The 23,705-nt window shown below is 37.7% G+C and overlaps 1 protein-coding gene across 1 annotated transcript in view; it reads right to left on the bottom strand.

Annotated features, from left to right (window-relative positions):
- Positions 1 to 355: 355 nt before the first annotated feature.
- The window catches only part of LOC117222115 (E3 ubiquitin-protein ligase MYCBP2), a 409,723-nt gene continuing 386,373 nt past the window's right edge, over positions 356 to 23,705 (bottom strand). Inside the window, exon 31 of the mRNA XM_076522830.1 lies at positions 356 to 1,338. Within this exon, the coding sequence (XP_076378945.1) occupies positions 1,335 to 1,338 (4 nt within the window). The 3' untranslated portion in view covers positions 356 to 1,334. The remainder of the gene's footprint in view (positions 1,339 to 23,705) is intronic.

Here is a 23,705-nt window from a genome sequence, read left to right as displayed (position 1 = left end):
TTCCCGAAAACGGTTGCATTAAAGCTTCAGTGATAATACTACATTCATTTTAGAATTTAAATCAATAAATTATATCTCATTTATATATTTATTCAGATGTTTTCACTAACTAGACAAATTTTAGTTTAAATCGTCAACTTACGAAAAGTAATAGAGCTAGTAGTTACAACAACAGTAAGCCGTAACCAAAAATAACCCATTCTAGTAATATATTCTCCTATCCTAATAATATAATTGTTAGAAATAATAACGATTATAAATCACCGGAAAGTTTTAAATATACTTAATATATGACAATATTTAAATATACTCTCTTAAATGTTCACAATGTTATTAAATCAAATTGGAGCAGAAGAAAATATATTTTTAAACTAAATCTTCTAACTTGAAAAAAAATCGTCCAGGTCCAAACCTTAAGTATTTGATTTACTTTTTACCGTAAAAGCGATACGAATTTCATTTTGAAAGAACATGTCAATTTTTCCAAAAAATGAGTATGACTGGGAAACTTACTATCAGAAACTTACTATTACTAGCAAACTTATTATCAAAATATAAAATTCAGAAAAATAATTTTTATCCTACTACTTTTTTCATTTTATTATGACTAGACTGTAGATCTTGTGCGTTTCTATTAAAAATGAGTGCAATCGAGAAGGATTAAAAGCGAGGATCAAGCGATGACGAGTATACTCGTCAAACACAGCTAACTGGTTAAAACAATTTAGGATACTCAATGTATCAATTCCAATTTGTTAAAATAATCAAAGAAAGACTGTTTCTTGCTTCTCTCTCTCTCTCGCAATCTCTCACTCTCTCTCCCTCTCACTTCCTCTCTCTCGCAATCTCTTTTCCTTTCTCTCCCTCTCTCTCACAATCTCTCTCTCTTTCTCTCTCTCTCTCTCTCTCTCTCGCAATCTCTCACTCCCTCTCCCTCTCACTTCCTCTCTCTCGCAATCTCTTTTCCTTTCTCTCCCTCTCTCTCACAATCTCTCTCTCTTTCTCTCTCTCTCTCTCTCTCTCTCTCTCGCAATCTCTCACTCTCTCTCCCTCTCACTTCCTCTCTCTCGCAATCTCTTTTCCTTCCTCTCCCTCTCTCTCACAATCTCTCTCTCTTTCTCTCTCTCTCTCTCTCACACACAATCTCTCTCTCTCATTCTCTCGTAATTTTTATAGAAAATTTTGATTTCACTCAAAAATCCACAGTTTAGTTACAGAATTTGCAAATCCTCGATATAAACAAATATTCTCAGCTCTGCCCATAATACAAATGCATACGTACTCACCGCGTTTCGACGAGTCGCGAGCGCTCGCTGCGTAAATGGCAGTGTCTCTTACCTGAAACAGAAAAAAAAACAAAAGGTGGTCGTTTAAACGGAAGTCTCAGCTTACCGGGGAGAGTATTAGCTTTCCCGGTCGAGTTTCAAGACGGCTCGTGGCCGAAAACTTGCCCGTCCCTAGTTAAATCGTTCCGTTAAATTATTCTTTTTCCCCCGCGTACCGCGCGGGAATTGCCCTCCCACGCGCGCACCGCCCGGAAACTTCGCTCTTAATCGTCGCGAGAACTCGCTGCAACGGCTGCGAAAGGGTTTAAACCGTTCCAAATAGCATCGTTGCAATTTCTTCGTTCCCGGTCTCGGCGATAACCGTTAGAACGTCTTTAAGGGAGGACGATCGCGGTACCTAAACTTACTGCCACGAGTTCTGGAACCGCAAGAGGGTCGAGCGGGGTGTCTCTGTCCGGAAAATGAACTCCCCGGGCTTGATATTATTATTTCAATCATGGAACGATAGCGTTCACGGTTTCCTCCGAGTCCGGCGAAGCTGGACTGTTTTCCTTGAAGAAATTGATGCTCCGATGCGTCGGTGTTGGCACGAACTTTACGAAACTGGTCTCGTAACGGGAAAGTTGAGCGATCGTAATTGTTCCTTCTTTTGTACATTAGTTTCCGGGCTTGGATAGATCCTTCACGATACGTTATAGAGCGACAATACGTAATAAAATGTGTTTCATGAAATGAAAGTATTCTCGCGAGAATAATTCACGTTCGTTTCGTCTCGTTATTGTAGTCGATAGGGTCGGACACTTTTTATGTGTTAATTTTAAATTGATGTGTTATGTTGTGTTAATATAATATATTAATATATATATATTATATTAGTATATGTATTATACTTTATATTATATTATACTAGACCCTCTACGTCTCAAAAAAATTCAAGTCACTATTTTAAAATTAACATTGACATTAACATAACATATTAGTATATTAGTATATATATATAATAAATATATATATATATATATATATATATATATATATATAATAATTAATATATAAATATATGTAATATATTAATATATACTAATATGCTATGTTAATGTCAATGTTAATTTTAAAACAGTGACTTGAATTTTTTCGAGATGTTAGAGGGTCTAGTTCACTATACAATCGCCAACAAAATTTTTGCAAAAATTGAAATTGGGTGAAATGGCAAGAAATATAAAAAGCGAATATTTTATAACTTTTCTGGAGCGCGCAATTGGACTTTTTATATGGATGCTGAAAATTTCGTCGAAATCGGTTAACGTTGTTACGAGCAATAAACAAATTAAAGATTGTGAAAATAGCAGATTTTTGTTACTTCGATAGACTGAAGTCCCAAGATTTTCGTGATAGTAAGTTCTTTGCGATATTCAATAAAAAACGATGAATCGAAATAATCTTCAATTTTAGGCTGCTCATTCGAAGTTGAATGTAAATTAGCTAGTCTGTCCTTTCTTTATTTGCACAAGATGATTTTTTATTTGTTCCATTCACTTCATCACATTACATTATTTATATCTATCGATGCAATATTTATCGATACTTTAACAGCACAAAGAACAATTGACAATCCATTCGTATCTTATTTTCCATTACCGTCGTTGCGCATTGTAACGTTATCGAAACGAATTCGTTCTCCTTACAAATTTATAGATAATCAAACAACAGAAATTTTTTGCAAAAAATGAATTTGCAAAAAAATTGTTACGGTTATCAAATTTCGTGCAGAATACAGTAAAATCTCCCTAATTTTCTTACAGCTTGCAAACGAGCCTCGCAGCTCGTGTCTATAATTGAGCCGTTTATTTTGAAAGTGGCATAAGTCATTTTACCGTAATGAAAAGTGGTGATTTTTTAACGTTTATACGAAATTATTTATACTGAGAAAAATATCGGTATCCTGAGATAACAAACACAAGTAAATCTTCTCGAAAGTTAGCATCCATATTTTGAAACGTGTTGAAACGCAAACCCTTAAATATATCGACTTAAAGACAAAGTGACTTATGCCACTTTCAAAATAATCGGCTCAATTGCTGATGATATTTGGGAATAGCATAATAGTAGCACTCTAGTGAAATATTTGAATTTGACATGTAGTTTAAAATACTTTTGGACTTCAACGTACGTTGCAATCTTGAGAAATCAAATAATGATGAAAAATATTATCGTATAAAATGCTACAATTATTATGTTGCTGAAAAATCTCGCGCTGTTCTGATAAAAGAGCAGATGATATGTAAACGAGTGAAGTATCCATTTTTATAATTCACTGATAAACTGCGGATTTTATGCGTTTATAATAACAATGGATAGGTGAAATTTAAAACAATAGTATCTCACTGAAATATTTTTATATTTCATTATTAAAGAAAAATATTTCAATTTGACTCGCGTCTATTGTAATTCATGAAGATAATCTTTCTTTTGCATAAAGTTTCACATACCATTCATAGGTTTTTGGAGTTTAATTTCTTCTTCTCGAAAGTTAGCATCCATATTTTTAAACGTGTTGAAACGCAAACACTTAAATATATCGACTTAAAAACAAAGTGACTTATGCCACTTTCAAAACAAACGGCTCATTTGTAAAAATTCTGCTAGATTTTTTGTATTGGCATACTTGCAGCGGACGGGAATATTTTGTTTCCAATTCATCGAAGCATCGTTAAAGTTAGTATACAAAATCGTAGAAATTTGCGAAATTTGCACAACGCGAGACGCATTGATCTTGTATTATTGGCTCGGATGAAGAAGTTGACAGAACATTATTATTTTATTTAGAATTATTTTATTTAGAATCGTTGCGTTCTAAATTGTATCATCGTACTTGAACCGACAAATGAACCGCGAATATTATCAAATGGATGTTAAATTTCGTTGGCCTCTTTCAGCCTAACGCATATTTATTATATATTCGTTTTTATAGTTACGAATTGTCAACAACTATAAAAAATGAGCCGCGAGACTCGAATAATCGTATCTCCTGTTCCCGAATTGTCCATTTCGGCGTACAATTTGAGCGTCAATTAGGGAGAATTTACTGCGAGTGCCAATTTGGTTTTGGCGAACCGATTCGATCGCGCGAGATTAATGCACGCAAATGACTTCACCTCTGCGGTTGCACGAGCATCTTGACAATACGACGCGCGCTGTTGCGACGCACAATACGTATATTGTTTAAATGATGTACGACCGGACGATTCGCGAAACGTCAATCGACAGTCGGCCGACACAATCCCCGCAGGCTTGGACAATGCGCGCAGCGTCTGGAGACATTGAATTGAACTCGCTCTGCTATTCGAGCAGATTAAAATGCTATTGTAACAGCTGTAAGCGATTCAGAGCGGCAGCGTGAATTATTCCGATTTGATTGTTCCGTCGATTCGCTTGGAAAAGCTGTAAAATAGTAGCTTATATTAGACCCGTTGAAAAGCGACGTCGTTCTTTTGTGCCCTTTGTTTAACACTTTTACCAACGCCGCTAACGGCGGCTGCAATCATTTATTCGGTAGTCCTGAAATGCTTCGCGTGTATCGCAAGGGAAATGACGATTCAACATTGTTTAACGCCGCTCCTTGTATAACATCGAGTCACCTGAATATTTCAAACAGGATGGAGCAAGCGTGAAGAGTGTTTTGATTTCCTTTCGGTCGAGATAATAATTCTGTTTTTACATTTTCTTTAGATAAAGTATGTTATTATTAGCATATAAAATTATATAATATAATATTAAAGAGTATATTATTATTATATTATTATTATATTATTATATTATTATATTATATTATATTATATTATATTATATTATATTATATTATTATTATTAGTATATTATATTATATTATATTATATTATATTATATTATTATTATTAGTATATTATATTATATTATATTATTATTATATTATTATATATTAGATAAAGTATATGTCTAAAAATTTATTATTTTTGTTTTATTGTAGAAATTACTGTAGAAGTAACTTCATTTCGGACGAGATTGAAGTGAATTATTATTAAGCAATTCTTAGTTATTATAAATAATATAAGAAATGATTCGGTATAAAAATCTCGCGATGAAATGACCTGTCATCTTATGTCGAATTGTTTACAAGAAACACTGGAACTTGAAGGCTGCGAATTTTTGTAATGCAATCAGAATTGCCTTGAATGAGACCAATCATTCGACGAAAGCAAATGAAGCATATTTTATTTGGCAGAGTTACGAGGCTTCGGTGAAAAGTCCAGATACGTTTCAAAAGAGATGAAAACATTAGCGAAAGTTCGTAGGAGAATGCAGGAAAATGTTTTCCAGTTGAGAATCATGTTATGAACCGTTTAGAGCATCCCTGCGGTTTTTCGTTCGGGAACGCGAAGGTTGCGTCTGCTTTTTGTAACCTAATCAGCCCGCGCGCAGCAGCTGTCGCTACATATACAGGCAAAGTACTAACTGAATTTCCAGAAAGCCGGGGAAGTTCGCCGGCAGACTTTGATGGGACAGATGTAGAACGGCAAAGAAGGGCCATCGGATGGCGGAGCGCGTCGCCGGTCCCGTTTTGTTTTTGCCGTTCTCCTTTTTTATCTCTCGCTAATGAAACCATTAAACATGTCGTCTTAGGGAACCTCATTTCTCAGGCGATCTCATTTTCATCTCGAGCCTCGGGAAACTTGTCCCCCGGACTCGTTTCACCTTTTCGTTCCACTTCTTCGCGCGAAACTAAAAGCCTCCGCCCTCCCGAGAACGGTTTTTCGCTGAAACGGCGACGACGGCGATTTAAAGTCGCGTCCCCGGGAAAATTGTATTACCCGATTCAGCCGTGTGAAAATTGTACTGTAAATCCAGGGGAGCGAAGAAAAACAATTAGGAATTCAACCGGCGACGAAGGTCTATTATCTTTGATCTTAAACACAGTCCGGACGTTGTTCCTACGGCGAGAGGAAAGGTGAAAGACGCCCTTGACGCGAGCCGCGAGTAGAGCCAGCCGTTCTCAAAGGGACTCGAAAAATTATGTGACAACTGAAGCAACAAATTGTTTGACTTCGTCGCGCTGTTCCGCCGTGTTTCGCCAGTTCTCCGCGTGCTCAAAGTGCTTCGACAGTCCGCGCATTCTTCTACGCTCCCCGTAGAACGCGCTTGCTCGTACACGCTTTCTGTTTACGCGAACAACGTGGAAAGCGTTTAGCTCTCGCGTGAGAAACGCGTAAAGAAAACGCCGTTGATATTTCTATCGCGATTGTCCGCCGCCAGCCAACAGTCACGGAGCCTTAAGGGAAGGTTTGGTACTTTTAAGAAAGTCGATTTTTATTCTCTTTAGCTTTTTTCACCTCCAGCGATGCTTCAGGAATATGCGGTTAAAAGGAAATTTAAACATTTTTAAAATTATGTTATAAAAATTAAGTTATATAGGCTTTCGAGTGACAGATGCCGCTTGAATTCTTTTCAACGCGTACTAACTTCTCGAAAAATCAGTTTTCGAACTGGTCGGACAAATATCTCGAAAACTATCTTAACGATTTAAGTGAATTTTTTTGTTTAATTGAAGAATAGTCTTTTCCGCAAGCAGTGAACTTTTAATATCCCGAATTCCTTCGAATTGACTAATTTTTACAGAATATGGAATTGCGGCAAATTGATGAATAATTGATTTTAAAACGCCACAGAATGATTAAAAAAAAGAGGATTTTTATACCTTCATATGCTCACTGATTCGGAAATATCATGCAGTTTGACCTTTTAGGTACGGCTATCTTTACCAAAATTTTCTTCGAGGCACCGTTAACGAGTTATTAACGAAAAACAGTGACCAATGAGAGGCGAGATCAGCTGCCGCGAGGTGGCCGAGCCTACGGCGCCAGCGGTCGAGGCGGTCGAATCCCAGCTCAGCTGGCGCGAGGCGACCGAGCCAATGAGCGGAACTGGGCTTCGCGCGCTGGTTGGCTGGGCCGCCTCGCGTTAGCCGTACTCGATTCTCATTGGTCACTGTTTTTCGTTAATAACTCGTTAACGGTGCCTCGGAGAACATTTTTGTAAAGGAAGAAGTTGCTTCAAATGATCCGAGGAACCCGCCATTTCCAGATTGCGAGACATTTTTGTGACACCCTGTAGACTGTTGTAAATCGATGTGAAGACAAAAGAAGTGTGAAACAATGCATATGAAGACGATTATTTGGCTCAAACGATGAGCGTGTGAGCTATTAGAGCAAGCCACTATAGTGGCGCGTCGTCCAGAGAGATGACATCCGCGAAAGCCACTATAGTGGCGTGTCGTTCTAAAAGATGATATCCGCGGAAGCCACCATAGTGTCGCGTTGTGCCTAAAAGGTTAAGAATATATTTGGTTCTTTGGTTTCGAATTTATAGTCGAGGTGCTAAACGTCCAACCATTCGAAGAGAATCCTTCGACAACGTGGCCCGCACGTTCTTAGATAAAATAAAAAATTGTATAATTTATTTTATGCTCAAACGATATATTAAAATGTCGAAAAGCCGAGATTATCATCTTATTTACTTTTGTTACAAAGAAATCCTAAAAATGACATATTACTTTCAACCCTTTGCACTCGAGTGGCAAATCTAGGGCGCCATTAAAAATTCACGTTTCAAGATACTTTTAACGTTATCAAATTTGTTTGTATTCAAGAATCTGTATAAAGTGTAACTGTTGCATTAAAAAAAAATCATATAAAATGGAAATACTATAGGTCAGAAAAGGATTATTATAATAATAGAGATACTTCTCTTCTCGCGTGCGGCTGATCTTTTCTCTGCCGCTGAAAATGTTTTTGCCGCGCAGAGAGGTAAACGAAAAGTAACGCATTTCCACCGTTGGAGCTTTCCCGCACTGACGTCCCTGTGTAACAACTTGCCAGTAAAAAGGCAGACCGTGTCCCGCTACGAATTCACGCCGAAGGGCCCCAGCCGAGTTCCGACCACATTCGAAATTTAACAAACCGTGACCGGGTAGTTTCTTGTCGAAGTGTACGCTGTAGTTAACAAATTTCGTGGCTAATATACACTTTGTAGCGCCAGTCAAGACGCGGGCACTGAACGCTGTACGGTAAACTTTGTTTCGGAGCTCGGGTTAGCTCTGGCTGAGCGGCGACGAAGTGATCGTCGAATCGTGTCCAATGCGCTCTTTAATCGCGTTGTCAGTCCCAGGTGGCGAAACTACGACAACAGAGCATTCCGGAGACTTTATACTACGAAATACATGTGCGAAGTAATTTTTTGCGATCACCGGTATGTATCGCTATTGTATTCGTAAGAATTACGCGTTTACGTGCGAATTCTTATTAATCAGGGAAATTTATAAATGTCATTGTTATCTTAGCTTATTTTATTTTGAAGGTGGCACTTTGTTTTTAAGTCGATATATTTAAGGATTTGCGTTTTAACGCGTTTCAAAATATGGATGCTAACTTTCGAGAAGATTTACTTGTATTTGTTATCTCAGGATATTGATATTTTTCTCAGTATAAATACTATACTATATAATACTATACTTTAATACTAATATAATACTAATATAATACTAATAATATAATACTAATACTTTTAAAAAATACTATTACTATTATATAATACTATACTTATACTATACTATATATACTATACTTCGTATAAACATTAAAAAGTCACCACTTTTCATTCCGGTAAAGTGACTTATGCCACTTTCAAAATAAACGGCTCATCTGTAAGTGACGAAACGCAAGAAAACATTTAATAAACAGTTAATAGACAGTCTCAAGTGAGACTCATTTAAGTCCATTTAGAAAATGTATTCGCACGACCTGCATCGCGCTGTTCGTTAATTTTTAATCTGTTCATTTAAGAACAGAAACAGCGTCGAATTTGATAACAGCATTTTTCCACGACATCGAACATATATTACTTTTAGGACTATCTTACAAGAAAAACGAAATAATGCAGAGATGAAAAAATTGTTTGCAACGTGATCATCCATTTAGTCGATATTACAAACAAATGAGCTGGTTAGTTAACTTAATTTAAAGTACCTTTATAATTCGTTTCACTTGTCTTTTCAACATTTTAACATGTGTACGTTACATTTGAAAACAAAAGACAATTTTTAATGTAACTTACGTTGGATCAATATGACCAATATCGGTTTCAGTACTTTCTTTAATGATGCACCTTGTAAAAGGCCTCGCAAGACATGTTGAAAAAATGTTTCCCATTTTTTTCTCCTCTTATGATCTCTAAATGCTTACAATTAAAGAACAAAAAGAAGAGAAGTAATATTATTTAGGGCAAAATATTGAATCTCAGACATTGAACTTTACGAAAATGTTTACAAAAGACATTTGGTAGGAAAGCGATGATAAAATTTGTGTTATATTAAAGTATGCCAACCTATACAGAGCGTCCTAAAACTATGGTACCTCCGGGAAATGAGAAGTTCCTGAGGTCATTTGAAGTAACTTTTTCCTTAGCGAAAATGCAATCCGCGGCTTCGTTCACGAGTTATTAACGGAAAACAGTGACCAATGAGAGGCGCGCTCGGCTGGCGCAAGGCAGCGAGCCAACGAGCGGTCGACGCCCACTCGCCTTTCATTGGTCACTGTTTTTCGTTAATAGCTCGTAAACGAAACCGCGGATTGCATTTTCGCTGAGGAAAAAGTTGCTTCAAACGACCTAAGGAATCACTCCTTTTCAAAAGTTAACATAATTATGGGACACTCTGTATATTCAGAAATTAAGAGCGAGGCGGCCGAGCCAATGAATGGCTTTGTTCGCTCGTTGGCCGCGTCGCCTCGCGCCAGCCAAGCTCGCCTCTCATTGGTCACTATTTAAAAAAGTTACATCAAATGACCTCGGGAACCCTTCATTTCCCGGAAATACCATAACTTTGAAACACCCTGTATACAATACAAAAAAAGCTGTAATCACCACGTCATTCGAGTTTTCTGTAATGAAATCTCAAAAATAAACCAGTTTCTACGTGATTTGACCAAAGGCGACCCTTTAGAAAAGCATAATCGCTGCCACCTTCGTGTGATCCGAGTTCCCTTGAATAAATATCTCAAAGGCGATCCATTTTCTATGTAATTCGACGAGAAGAGCACCCCATCAGGAAAGCATAACCGAGGAGAAACAGGCGAGGTTACAGCGTCGCCGACGTCCCCAGAAAAGCGAAATACGCAAAAGTTCATTCAAGTCGTAAATTTTACGACAGTCGTTCGAACTTTAAATTTCGCCATCACGCGCGGCAAGCAAAAAGCAATACTCCTCGCGAGGCGATTACCGGCTAGCAAGGTACACTGCAAGAAGGAAACTGCTCGTTGACCGATTCCAGGACGGCGCACGGGATCGGAATTAAAATTCTTGGCGGCGCACGGGCGCAAAGGGCCGAGGGAATTCGAGCAAATTAATAGATCGCGGCGGTCGCGAGCCGGCTAAGAGTCTCGTGTGAACGCGGCATAAGTTCTTTCTCGTGTCGCGCGGTGCGCAAAGTGAAAAAGGAACGAAGTGCCGGGTGCTGTGGGCTCGTTGCATGCGCGCCGAAGTCCGGAGAGGAAAACGGCGAGGACCGCGCGAGAGGAAAATGTTTTCCGCGCCGACTTCGACGCGCGGACGCCGGCGGATAGCCTAAACGCGATAGAATATCTCGTTAATCGAAACTAATAAAAACCGATTTCTACAAACAGACGACTCAATATTTGGTCCATGCTTACGCTTTTTGTTTTCGAAATTTGATGATTTTCAACTATTAACCCTTTGACATACGATTTTCTTCTTGGTTACTACGATTAGAAATTTTTCGATTGCAATAGTTTCTTAGAAGGGGAAGAAAATTGATGTTTATCGCGTGCCTAACATTTACTCGATCGCTTAAATATTTACGACAAGGGATTAGAATTTTGTTCCAATTTTTAATTTTCAGGACGAGCCGGGCTCGTCGAAGTATGGCAAGGGGTTAATTTGTCCGGCTTTAGCATGTTCACGATATAGGAACGATGTCGTTATAGTTATATAATGAATTATTAGAAAATAAACAATATTAAAAAGGAATTTAGATAGTCTGTAAATTTTGTTGACAATAATTTGAATTATGTTTAAAATATTTGTCTTAATTCCATTGTAACTTAAAAAGGATATTTCTCAATTTTTATTTAATATTAAAATTATCTTATTATATTAATCTGTTCTGTTACAAATCAAATAGATATATAGATATATTAAATTTATATATAATATTAAAATTATAAACACACACACACAGATATAATAAATTATAATACATATATTAAATTATACATAATTATATACATATATTAAAATTATAATACATATATTAAATTATACATAATTATATAGATATATTAAAATTATAAATAGATATAACAAATTATAATAGATATATTAAACTATATATAGATATATTAAATTTATATGTAGATATATTAAATAGAAACAGAAATATTTTAGTTTTATTATTTGACGACTACTCGCAGAGAGTTGCGCTAAATGAAATTATCTGCTCGGTTTGATGACTGGATTGTAGATATTTGCACGCTTATAGCGTCGCCGGACACGCGGAGCGCAGTAAAACAAAGATTTAAAACTAAAAATTTAGCACCGCGTATAATATTTTTATCAACGGGAATAAAACACCTAGTATGAGAAATGAAATCGAGCTTACTTTTTTTTCTGCTGTATAAACTGCCGTCTGAAGTAGTGCGTTTGCATTCGACCCCATCGATGACGTTTATGACTGCTACGGACCGAATATATCGCAGCTGCCTTAATAAAGCGAACATTTTTTCTGCATTCGCGTGGGGTTACTCCGCGTCGAATTTCATATCTCTTGACGCCGTTGTCGGAGCTGTTGTTCGAAATAAAATGTCACGGAAAATACGTTTATACACGAGGCAGAAAGAGTTTAAGTCATCGTTTGATTTGTTTAAAATTTCTTCGATATACTTTATAAAATATCGTTACACTTTACAACTTTTATCCATGAAAATAAGTTGTAATTAGATATATCTTTGTTTCAGAAATTCACCCCGAGACAAGTAAAATATTCATTTCACGGTGAAGAAGTTTTCGAAATTGATCAAATAATGATAATAGAAACACGTGAAATGCTTTGCACCGTTCCGGGATCATACTTTCAGGAAATACTTAGTACTCTTCCATTTAAAAATTCATTCCGACGGAGCGTTGAGTATCGGAGCTTTAATACTTGGAAATCAGAGTGGATCAACATTTACGGAATAACGTCGAAGTTGACAGGACACTTTCACGAAGTATTAGAATGAATGAATTTTTGAGAATTTCCCAAGATCTTTTTTAAAAAAGTGTTTCCCAACCCGTCAACTTTGACTTGCTTTGAAAATTGTCGAAGTTCGGCGGACTCTTTAGAAGCTGGAACTTTGAGCAATTTGACTAAGTAATCAGGACAGATAAGCCTTAGAGTAGGGGATGAGAAGAAGTGGAACACAGAAAATCTTGCCAGCCAAGCCACCGAGAGTGTTCTCAGTTTCATGCTGTAACAGTTGTCGAAAATTTCCCGAACCTTCTCGACCTGCTCGAAAATTTCCTCCGTTTCGCACGAAATCGAATAAGACTTGCAACATTATCAAGACAGAACGTTTCAGAAAATGAGAATCAATGAGATCTGAAAGAAAGAAAAAAACGAGATCTAGATCATTTCATTTAACTTGCAGTATCGGCAACAGCTAGAAGCGAAATATGTATTCGAACGAGAAAATCAAAGTTATATAATATTTAATTATTTAATGTAAAAGGTTAATATAAATCGCTATAAATCGCATACTAATAACTAGTCCGAGGGTTTTTATACAAAATAAAAGTGGTCTGCATTGCTTAGAAGATCTATTGGGTTGGCAACTAAGCAATTGCCGATTTGTTCGATGAAATAAAAAGTTTTTTTTTACTTGGAACGAACTTTAATCTGTAATGTATTTTCCATTTTGTTCGATGACCTTTTGCCATCTCTCCGACAACTTGAAAATTCCACGCTCGTAGAAAGTCTGATCCTTTTCGGCCAAAAACTGAGTTAAGTGAGATTTTACAGCGTCATCGTCATTAAAAGTTTTACCACGAAGGGAGTTGTCCAGGGATCGAAATAAGTGGTAATCCGATGGCGCGAGATCAAGGCTATATGGTGGGTGTAACATCGATTCCCAACCAATATCCATCAATTTATGCCGAGTGGACAAAGACGTGTGCGGCCTAGCATTGTCCTACTGGAAAATGACACCTTTACGATCGACCAATTCTGGTCGCTTTTCCTTGACCGCTGCATTCAATTTGTCCAGTTGCTAACATTCGCGGATAATAAAAAATAACATAATAATAATAATAATAATTTTATAATATAACATTTACGGATATCATAAAAATGGGAGTGAGAGACGTCTATAACTGAAATCGACAATTATTTAGTTGCCAACCCAATATTTCCCGCTTTCCACGAGTCATTTACCGCGAACAATTAGTAAACTATTCGGAAATTGTACTATACCGTTTCGCAAAAGTAAATGTTGCTTCTCCGACGCGGGCATAGCGATGCGTAAAATTTAATGTTTCTTCGTTAAGTCGGTTTGTGTTATCACGAATGAAGCTCATGTTCTGCAGTGATGCACGTTGCTGCGCCAGCGGCCGTGAAGTGTGAAGGGTTTATTACTCGAACAAAGCAGAGCAATGCAGAGCTCGTTACGATTCGGAAGCAATGCTCAGTCGATAATACACGTATATCCAGCCTCCGCAGTCGGCGATACTAAATTTCAGATTAATTGCGCCGGCACAGCGTTTTGGCGGCTCGGTCTCAGTGGACACGCGACGATAAAAAATCACTGTTAGTAGCCTCGCAGGAGCAACACAAAAAAAGAACAAATGTTGAATCGTTAACGCAGCTCCGTTACCGCAACTATGGCCGCGATACTAAACCTGAGATTAATTGCAACGACGTTTTGACGGTGACGGCGGCGCTGCCTCGGCGGACGCGTGGCAATTAAAAAAATCATAGCTAACAGTCTCGCGAGATCAGAAATAAAAAAAAAACAACGTTCAATCGATACACTCGTATCCATTGTGCATAGACGTGACGCAAAACGCGAGATTAACTCTCCTACATTCGTGATTAAACAGCTAACGTCGTTCCATTTTCTTTTTATATTCAGCAGGACTTCATCGTTCGTCCATATCTGTCTAAAATGCTTATCCAGTTTCATTCGTATGCAATGCTACGTTCCTGTCTTTTCACAAACACATATTTCAAGGATTTTCAATCGCGATATTTCTATACATTTATTTCTCGTGTTTGCGTTCGCAATTCGTTTAAAATATTTCCAATTTCAAATAAGTGGCTAGCAAGCGTAACGTTATGAAGCAGTATTTTTTTTTTATTTGCGGAATTTTATTCTCCGGATCATCGCTGACTCGCTTGCCGTTGCATCATCCGTATTGACGATTCATCGGATTTCAAAATTAATTTTTCAATATAGATATACAACAGTTGTGCTAAACTGGAAAAGCTTTCGCAACCTGCAGATGGCTCGAAATGAAACTAACGTATAATTAGAAATTTACATTTATTTACAGCACAATCTCTGTTGTAGATAATCGAATAATCCGGACCTCTGATATCTACTTTCTATGCAGTTTCTACTGGGTTGGCAACTAAGTAATTGCCGATTTCAGTTATAGATGTCTCTCACTCCCATTTTTATGATATCCGTAAATGTTATATTATAAAATTATTATTATTATTATTATGTTATTTTTTATTATCCGTGAATGTTAGCAACTGGACAAATTGAATGCAGCGGTCAAGGAAAAGCGACCAGAATTGGTCGATCGTAAAGGTGTCATTTTCCAGCAGGACAATGCTAGGCCGCACACGTCTTTGTCCACTCGGCAAAAATTGATGGATATTGGTTGGGAATCGATGTTACACCCACCATATAGTCCTGATCTCGCGCCATCGGATCACCACTTATTTCGATCCCTGGACAACTCCCTTCGTGGTAAAACTTTGAATGACGATGACGCTGTAAAATCTCACTTAACTCAGTTTTTGGCCGAAAAGGATCAGACTTTCTACGAGCGTGGAATTTTCAAGTTGTCAGAGGGATGGCAAAAGGTCATCGAACAAAATGGAAAATACATTACAGATTAAAGTTCGTTTCAAGTAAAAAAAAACTTTTTATTTCATCGAACAAATCGGCAATTGCTTAGTTGCCAACCCAATAGATCTTCTAAGCAATGCAGACCACTTTTATTTTGTATAAAAACCCTCGTACTAGTTATTAGTATGCGATTTATAGCGATTTATATTAACCTTTTACATTAAATAATTAAATATTATATAACTTTGATTTTCTCGTTCGAATACATATTTCGCTTCTAGCTGTTGCCGATACTGCAAGTTAAATGAAATGATCTAGATCTCGTTTTTTTCTTTCTTTCAGATCTCATTGATTCTCATTTTCTGAAACGTTCTGTCTTGATAATATTGCAAGTCTTATTCGATTTCGTGCGAAACGGAGGAAATTTTCGAGCAGGTCGAGAAGGTTCGGGGAATTTTCGACACTTTTATTTTGTATAAAAACCCTCGGACTAGTTATTAGTGTGCGATTTATAGCGATTTATATTAACCTTTTACATTAAATATTATATAATTTTGACTAGTTAACAGCGTCACGATGTTAAAAAGGTTGGAACCGCGCCGAAATTCGTCAAATGTGACAGCCGACGGCAGGAAATGAGTACTGCGGACTGATGAGTGCACGTTCTTGGCAACGAATCAACGGGTCTCGCGTGTCGCCCGCGAATTCATTCATTGTCGCGCCATTGTTAAACGCGTAGCGGCGCGTACCAATTATAACTGGCAAACGGCCGAGTTCATTGCGCCAGCTGGTTCTCGGCTCGATCACTTGAACGACCATCCGGTCGATCCTCGATGTCCGTCACGTTTGCATGGGAGCCATTGATACGCGCGATTTATACGGCGACGCGATGGCATTTCTTTCAGGACATCGGCAATCGTCGGCACCGGATCATAGTTGAAAGATCGGCCACAAACAGTATTGAATCTCAAAGATCCGATAGAGAGGAGGATCAGACCCGAAAGTTTCAATAGAGACCACTGTAATCCCCAGGACAACCGTCTCCCAATCACGAGACTTACGGGACCCCTGAGATTACTAGGACCACCGAAGCTCTCAACAGCTCTCAAATCACAGAGAACACGCCTCTGGGAATCCCCGAGGATCCTCACATCGTGTCTCTATTAAATATCATATGGTTTGCTTTCGGTTACACGAGTTTAGTACTGTCGTCATTTTTTGGATTTAGCGCCGCTTGTATGGTACGCTATCAGATTTTGACTCTACCAGGTTTGATGTTGCGACTACAGGCTGGCAGTGTCTTCGTTTGTTGAGTCTGTTACTGTTCGCATAAACTGGATCGCAAAACTCTGCCACCTTAATCGTCTTATCCATTCATCTATCAATTTGACACCGTTTTCACGAATGATAAACAAAGAGTATCGAGAGTACAGGTAGCCCTTCTACGACATGGCATCCTATAACACGGTTTCGCTCTAACACGATAGGATAAATTGCGGGACCCCTCTTATAGCACTGCAACCTACAGGGTGTCCCAAAATTATGATACTTCCGAGAAACGAGGGATTCCTGAGGTGATTTGAAGTAACTTTTTCCTTTACAAAAATTTGCCGAGCATAATAGACGACTTTGGACCTCGACAAAGGTGTTAAATATTGTTCGATGCAAGTGAACTATAAATCAATTTCTATTTGAGACATCAAGTTCAACTGCAACGTTGCCGAGCATAATAGACGACTTTGGACCTCGACAAAGGTGTTAAATATTGTTCGATGCGAGTAAACTATAAATCAATTTCTATTTGAGACATCAAGTTCAACTGCAACGTTGCCGAGCATAATAGACGACTTTGGACAAAAGTGTTAAATATTGTCCAATGCAAGTAAACAATAAATCAATTTCTATTTGAGACATCAAGTTCAACCGCAATGTTGCCGAGCATAATAGATGACTTTGGACTTTTGGAATATTGTTCAATGCAAGTAAACTATAATTCAATTTCTATTTGAGACATCAAGTTCAACCGCAATGTCGCCAGGCATAATAGACGACTTTGGACAAAAGTGTTAAATATTGTCCAATGCAAGTAAAGTATAAATCAATTTCTATTTGAGACATCAAGTTCAACCGCAATGTCGCCAGGCATAATAGACGACTTTGGACAAAAGTGTTAAATATTGTCCAATGCAAGTAAAGTATAAATCAATTTCTATTTGAGACATCAAGTTCAACCGCAATGTTGCCGAGCATAATAAATGACTTTGGACTTTTGGAATATTGTGTGTGTGTTCAATGCGAGAGTAAACTATAAATCAATTTCTATTTGAGACATCAAGTTCAACCACAATGTCGCCAGGCATAATAGACGACTTTGGACCTCGGCAAAGGTGTTAAATATTGTTCGATGCGAGTAAACAATCGACGCCATAAAAATGTTCAGGCTGTACTTTATCACTTGAAATGATATCGATTTTCTGGGCCGGGCCGCGTATACATAGGAGCCACTCGATCGCAGACGCGTCAAGTGGCGCGAAATCAAACAGAAGACCCTCGGTGTTCGAAGTTAAACAAGTGTATTCGACATGACCGGTGCCTCTAACGCGGCAATCGATAAACTTGGCGCCATTTTGACGAAGCGTTAAGCCAACACTCAGCTACAAGCGCGGCCACGACACAGATAGCGGATCTCCGGATATCTGGCCGGCTGCTAATCAACGCTTTATTGGCTATAGCCAATTAACGGCTGCAATTGGCACGCGAACAAAGCGAGGCACGTTCCCATAGGTCGACCGAGGCTTTCTGCGCTACGCGTGCAGGGGGCCCTCCTCCCTTCTCCCGCGCGAATCCTGCCGATGCGATTGTCTACCCCGAGTATTACCGAATGCCGGGCTAAACAATTCGATTATCTGACCGGTCGTGTCCGCAGATCGACGGATTGTTCCTGAGCATGGCTATCAACTGTGCTTGAACAGTGTCATTGGCTCTTTTATAGAGGCTGCTGACGCCTGAACGCCTGCCGCGCGGCTTTCAAACGCTGGAAATTCAGGCGAAACTATCTGATCGACAGGAGAGAATTCCCGATTATAGTCGTTTTCACCGGGCTATTCTCTATCAATTACATTAACCAACCGGAGCATCCGAGAGGCATCCGTGGAACTCTCTAAATGATCATTTGCATAAGTTACATTCGAACGATTCGCTGGAATTCGGGCAAAAATTATCATTTTATGCTCGCAAACACTCGATCGATTCGACATAATTGAAAATAGTGAGTGGTTTCGATTTATGTATAACGTTAACGTACATTTCGTCGGTTAAGCGTTAACACGTTCCGTGCCGAGCTTTTTTTACTCGAATCTTCACACTTTGATATTTTACTAAAACTTGATGTATTACGTGCAATTATTAATTCTCGTACACATAACAACGTAACAAAAACTTATCAACGCCCATTCTTGCGGTGGAAATTGATTCTTCGGTTCTAAATTTCTTGTAAACAATTTGTTCAGTTCACTAAGTAAACATGCAAGCGTGTACCATCGATGGTACACGTGGCACGGAACGTGTTAATCACAGTAGAAAACAAAATTGGTTTTCTGAAGCTTTTATGTTTATTATTAATTAACCCCTTGCCGTACCGTTGTCTCCGCGGTTACGATGGTTAGAACCTGTTTCGTTGTAATCATTTCTTCGAGGAAAACGTAAATTTATATTTATTGTGTCCCGAGAGAACAGAATTGGTAACAAGAGAATATAATTTTATATTCCGTTCCGAAAAAATAGTGTACAGTATATATTTTTCACATTAAAATATTTAGTATTGTGAAAGCTGAATTTGTTGGAACACGGTCTTATTGGCAGATACGATTCCAGAAGCAAAATATCCAAATCATTTTGAAGAATGGCGGCACGTTAATGTTATATAATTGTAAACAGTGATCATAGTTGTTTATGTTTCAAACTAATCGAGAGCAATAGGTGACTTGAATGCACAACATTCTGAAGATATATCGGCTATGTACGTCGCACTACGTATAGCGAGATGGAACGGTTTATATACCAACAGGCATTAAATCGCAAATTTTCCCCGGAGACCAGACGTATTGTACATCAGCATCGGTAAATAGCATATTTCGAGCATGAGCACCGCAATGGAAATACAATATTTATTTTCGTCCTGTATTTCGCTGACATTCTCAAACATTCACGATCACCGACAATTCCCCGAGTCGCAAAAAATATGGCGAAATAAGAGAAATATGCAACGTGTTTCGGCGCGGATCGCGTAACCAGATAAGAAATCATTATACATGCAGTGGTCGATTAAGAAGTGCATCGAATGAGAATAATTTGGGAATCCAGTTTTCTGAAATATTATATACAGCAAAAAAAAAGTAACAATCATTTCGATGAAGTAATTCGTAATTTTGAAGTGTTATGCTTTAGTATCTTTATTATTAAAATAAGATGCTGCTATTTTTTATTATTTTATATTTAAAATTTATAATACTTTTATATTTAATATTGTTAACACTTTTATACTTAATACTTTTAATAATTCTATATTTAATATTTTCAATACCTTCACATTTGATATTCTTAATACCTTAATATTTAATACTTTTAGTACTCGAAACATTAACATTTTCAAGCTTCCAAAATTTCACTCGAAATCTCTGCTCGATTTTGTCAAGTAGAAGAACGGTAGCGAAGAAATTATGAATTTCTCACTTATTCCTTTACACGCCAGTCTACCATTCTTCGGACCGCGCCATTTATACGAAGATGCTCTCTATGTATTCATAGTTTTCCATTTGTTTGGACGTATTCAAACGACGCTTATGCGAAATTCGTTCCGATTTCGCGAGCCAACCAATATTTTGTTCCGCGCGGACGACAAAATTCTTGTTCCTTAGCTGCGTGTCGCTGGCGTATATTTCACCGTGACGCGCGACCTGGTTCAATCTACTTAGCCTTCAAATATTCAACGACCTTGCGGAGGTCGACTTCATCCAATACTTCTCTATTTCGTCTTTAACCTTGACCGCAGCGGATCTGGCCGACACATGAGAAATCTTTCTATTGTAGAAACTGCATAATCAGAGGTCCGGATTATTCGATTATCTACAACAGAGATTGTGCTGTAAATAAATGTAAATTTCTAATTATACGTTAGTTTTATTTCGAGCCGTATGCAGGTTGCAAAAGCTATTCCAGTTTAGCGCAACTGTTGTATATTTATATTGAAAAATTAATAAAAAATAACATAATAATAATAATAATATAATATAATAATGATAATAATAATATAATAATAATAATAATAATAATAATAATAATATTATAATAATGATTTTATAATATAACATTTACAGATGTCATAAAAATGGGAGTGAGAGACGTCTATAACTGAAATCGGCAATTACTTAGTTGCCAACCCAATAGAAACATCTGTGAACGAACACATCACGGAGTCCACCGAAGGACAAGAATATGGATACACGATATACTAAATCTCCATACATTAGGTAGAAAATATTATACCAACGACGCTGACAGAAATGTTGCGGGGTCGAGCAAACGGACAAAAAACGTGCGGTTGTTACGCATCTGGAACGACCGGTGGTTCAAAATACGAGAAGTTTTTATGCCTGGAGCATTACATTATTTTTGATGGACGTTGCGCTCTGCAAAACCATCGCCTGAAACTGCGACCATTTTATATTGAACATAACTGGTCATTATTTTGTTTGTTCGAATTATATGAATAATTCTGTTCAGAATTTCCTTCCGTTTCTCTCATTTACGTTTTAGGTCTAACAATCGGACCTATCTAGAGATAAACGAGATCTAAACGTAATTAATATTGAGCGTAGTTTTATAACGGTGATGTTTGATGTTGTTTCGTAAACAAGATTATAGATCGATTTAAACTCCGAACGATTTCTAATGAGATTTTTCTGAATAACGAATCTGTCGTTAAAAAGTTTCTCACGAAAAGATTTTTCTAATATCGATAACTATAAAAGCAAGATCAGAAATCGGTCGCCTCGAATGATTTGGTAATCCTCAAAATATTCTGAACACCTTGAAATTTGAGAATATGTTTTTGTTTTCACTAAAATTACGATTTAAGTAGCCTATTTGGCTATTTAAATATCGATAACTGTAAAAGCAAAATCCGAAATCGGTCGCCTCGAATGATTTGGTAATCCTCAAAATATTCTGAACATCTTGAAATTTGAGAATATGTTTCTGTTTTCACTCAAATTACCATTTAAGTAGCCTATTTGGCTATTTAAATATCGATAACCATAAAAGCAAAATCCGAAATCGGTCGCCTCGAATGAAAACAAAACATTCTGCATATCTTGAAATTTGAGAATATGTTTTTGTTTTCACAAAAATTACGATTTAAATAGCCTATTTGGTAGTCCTCAAAATATTCTGATCATCTTGAAATTTTAGAATATATTCTCATTTTCGCTAAAATTACCATTTAAATAGCCAAATAGTTACTACTTTTTACACACGACAAATATACTCGTCATGACACGAAATACTGCCACTTCTCTACGACGAGTATACCCGTCGAACACAGTTAACTGTTCAACGAAGTAAAAATTGAGAAATTACGGTGGATCGAGGGTGCACTGAATGTAACGCGGCAAACATTCGTTATGAAGTCAGAATAAATCCGTTTCCCGTTTTTGGTAGACGCGTACTCGAAGCGTTAAGTTGCTGGATTTCCAGGATAAGCCATGGATCGATAAGGAATTTTTCGGAGGACGAGGGTAGTTCAGGGCTAGAGGGTACGGAAATTTGGTCAGGCTGGACAAGAAAACATCGGGTCCGTGTCCTATCCTTGCGACACGCCGTTGGCCGCTGGGCGTCGCCGTTCCACAATTTCATACGTCCACTTTATATCGCGGAAGTATCTCGTTTCTATCGTCCCGGACCAGCTCTCGCCGGGACACAAGAAAAATATTCCGTGGTTCCTTCCTGGCTTCCTTTTGCTTGCCCGAACTCGCTCGTGGCTGTGTCGGCGAAAACCGAGAAAAATCGATGTCCACGGTTTCGACATTCGACTCTCCAGACCTCGTCGCGTGTTTTCTGCCGGGGCAGTTTTTGCCCCTGCCGGCGATGCTAACGGAGTCACTGTAATTACTATAGGTGCGCGTCTTTGCGTATTTACGGCTGCGACAGGCCCGCCAGGGAGAATGCGACAAAAAGTTGAATAGAACGAGAATTTATGTTGCATCGGAATCTTGATGCTTATTATTAGATCGCGGATTTTATGCACTCGAAACGAACGCGAATAGGCGCGATGCAAAACTGTGCGCGAATTGGGAGAATTGAAGAATACAACACACACACACACACACACACACACACACACACACACACACACACTGTTGCGCTATTTCTTAGCTTATTAAAATCTCTGAAAGAAAAAATTAATTTTCATTTAATTTCCATTTCATACGTTCCATCACTTAGCAAATTATGTTTGCACAAGGATCTGCCGTTTACTTGGAATAATGCAAATTTGTATAAAAATCGGTAATCTAATAATTACCGTAGAGCTGATGCTTATTATTAAATTGCGGATTTTATGCACTCGTAACGAACGCGAATGGCGCGATACAAAACTGTGCGGGAATTGGGAGAATTGAAGAATACACACACACACTGTTGCACTATTTCTTAGCTTATTAAAATCTCCGAAAGAAAAAATTAATTTTCATTTAATTTCCATTTCATACGTTCCATCACTTAGCAAATTATGTTTGCACAAGGATCTGCCGTTTACTTGGAATAATGGAAATTTGTATAAAAATCAGTAATCTAGTAATTACCGTAGAGCTGATGCTTATTATTAGATTGCGGATTTTATGCACTCGAAACGAACGCGAATAGGCGCGATGCAAAACTGTGCGCGAAATTGGAGAATTGAAGAATACTGTTGCACTATTTCTTAGCTTATTAAAATCTCTAAAAGAAAAAATTAATTTTCATTTAATTTCCATTTCATACGTTCCATCACTTAGCAAATTATGTTTGCACAAGGACCTGCCGTTCACTTGGAATAATGGAAATTTTTATAAAAATCAGTAATCTAGTAATTACCGTAGAGCTACTCCATAAGTGATTCTGTTTTTTAATTACTTCTCGGTGCTATCTATAGACAATTGCATTCCATTTTAATTCTTAACGATTACTATCTTATTTTACGATTTGTACAATCGATGTTTTAAAG

Source organism: Megalopta genalis, chromosome 1 (assembly GCF_051020955.1).
Source record: "Megalopta genalis isolate 19385.01 chromosome 1, iyMegGena1_principal, whole genome shotgun sequence".
Classification (NCBI taxonomy): Eukaryota; Metazoa; Arthropoda; class Insecta; order Hymenoptera; family Halictidae; genus Megalopta; species Megalopta genalis.
The sequence above is the reverse complement of the archived record's forward strand: the minus strand, read 5'-3'. Positions and strand labels throughout refer to the sequence as shown.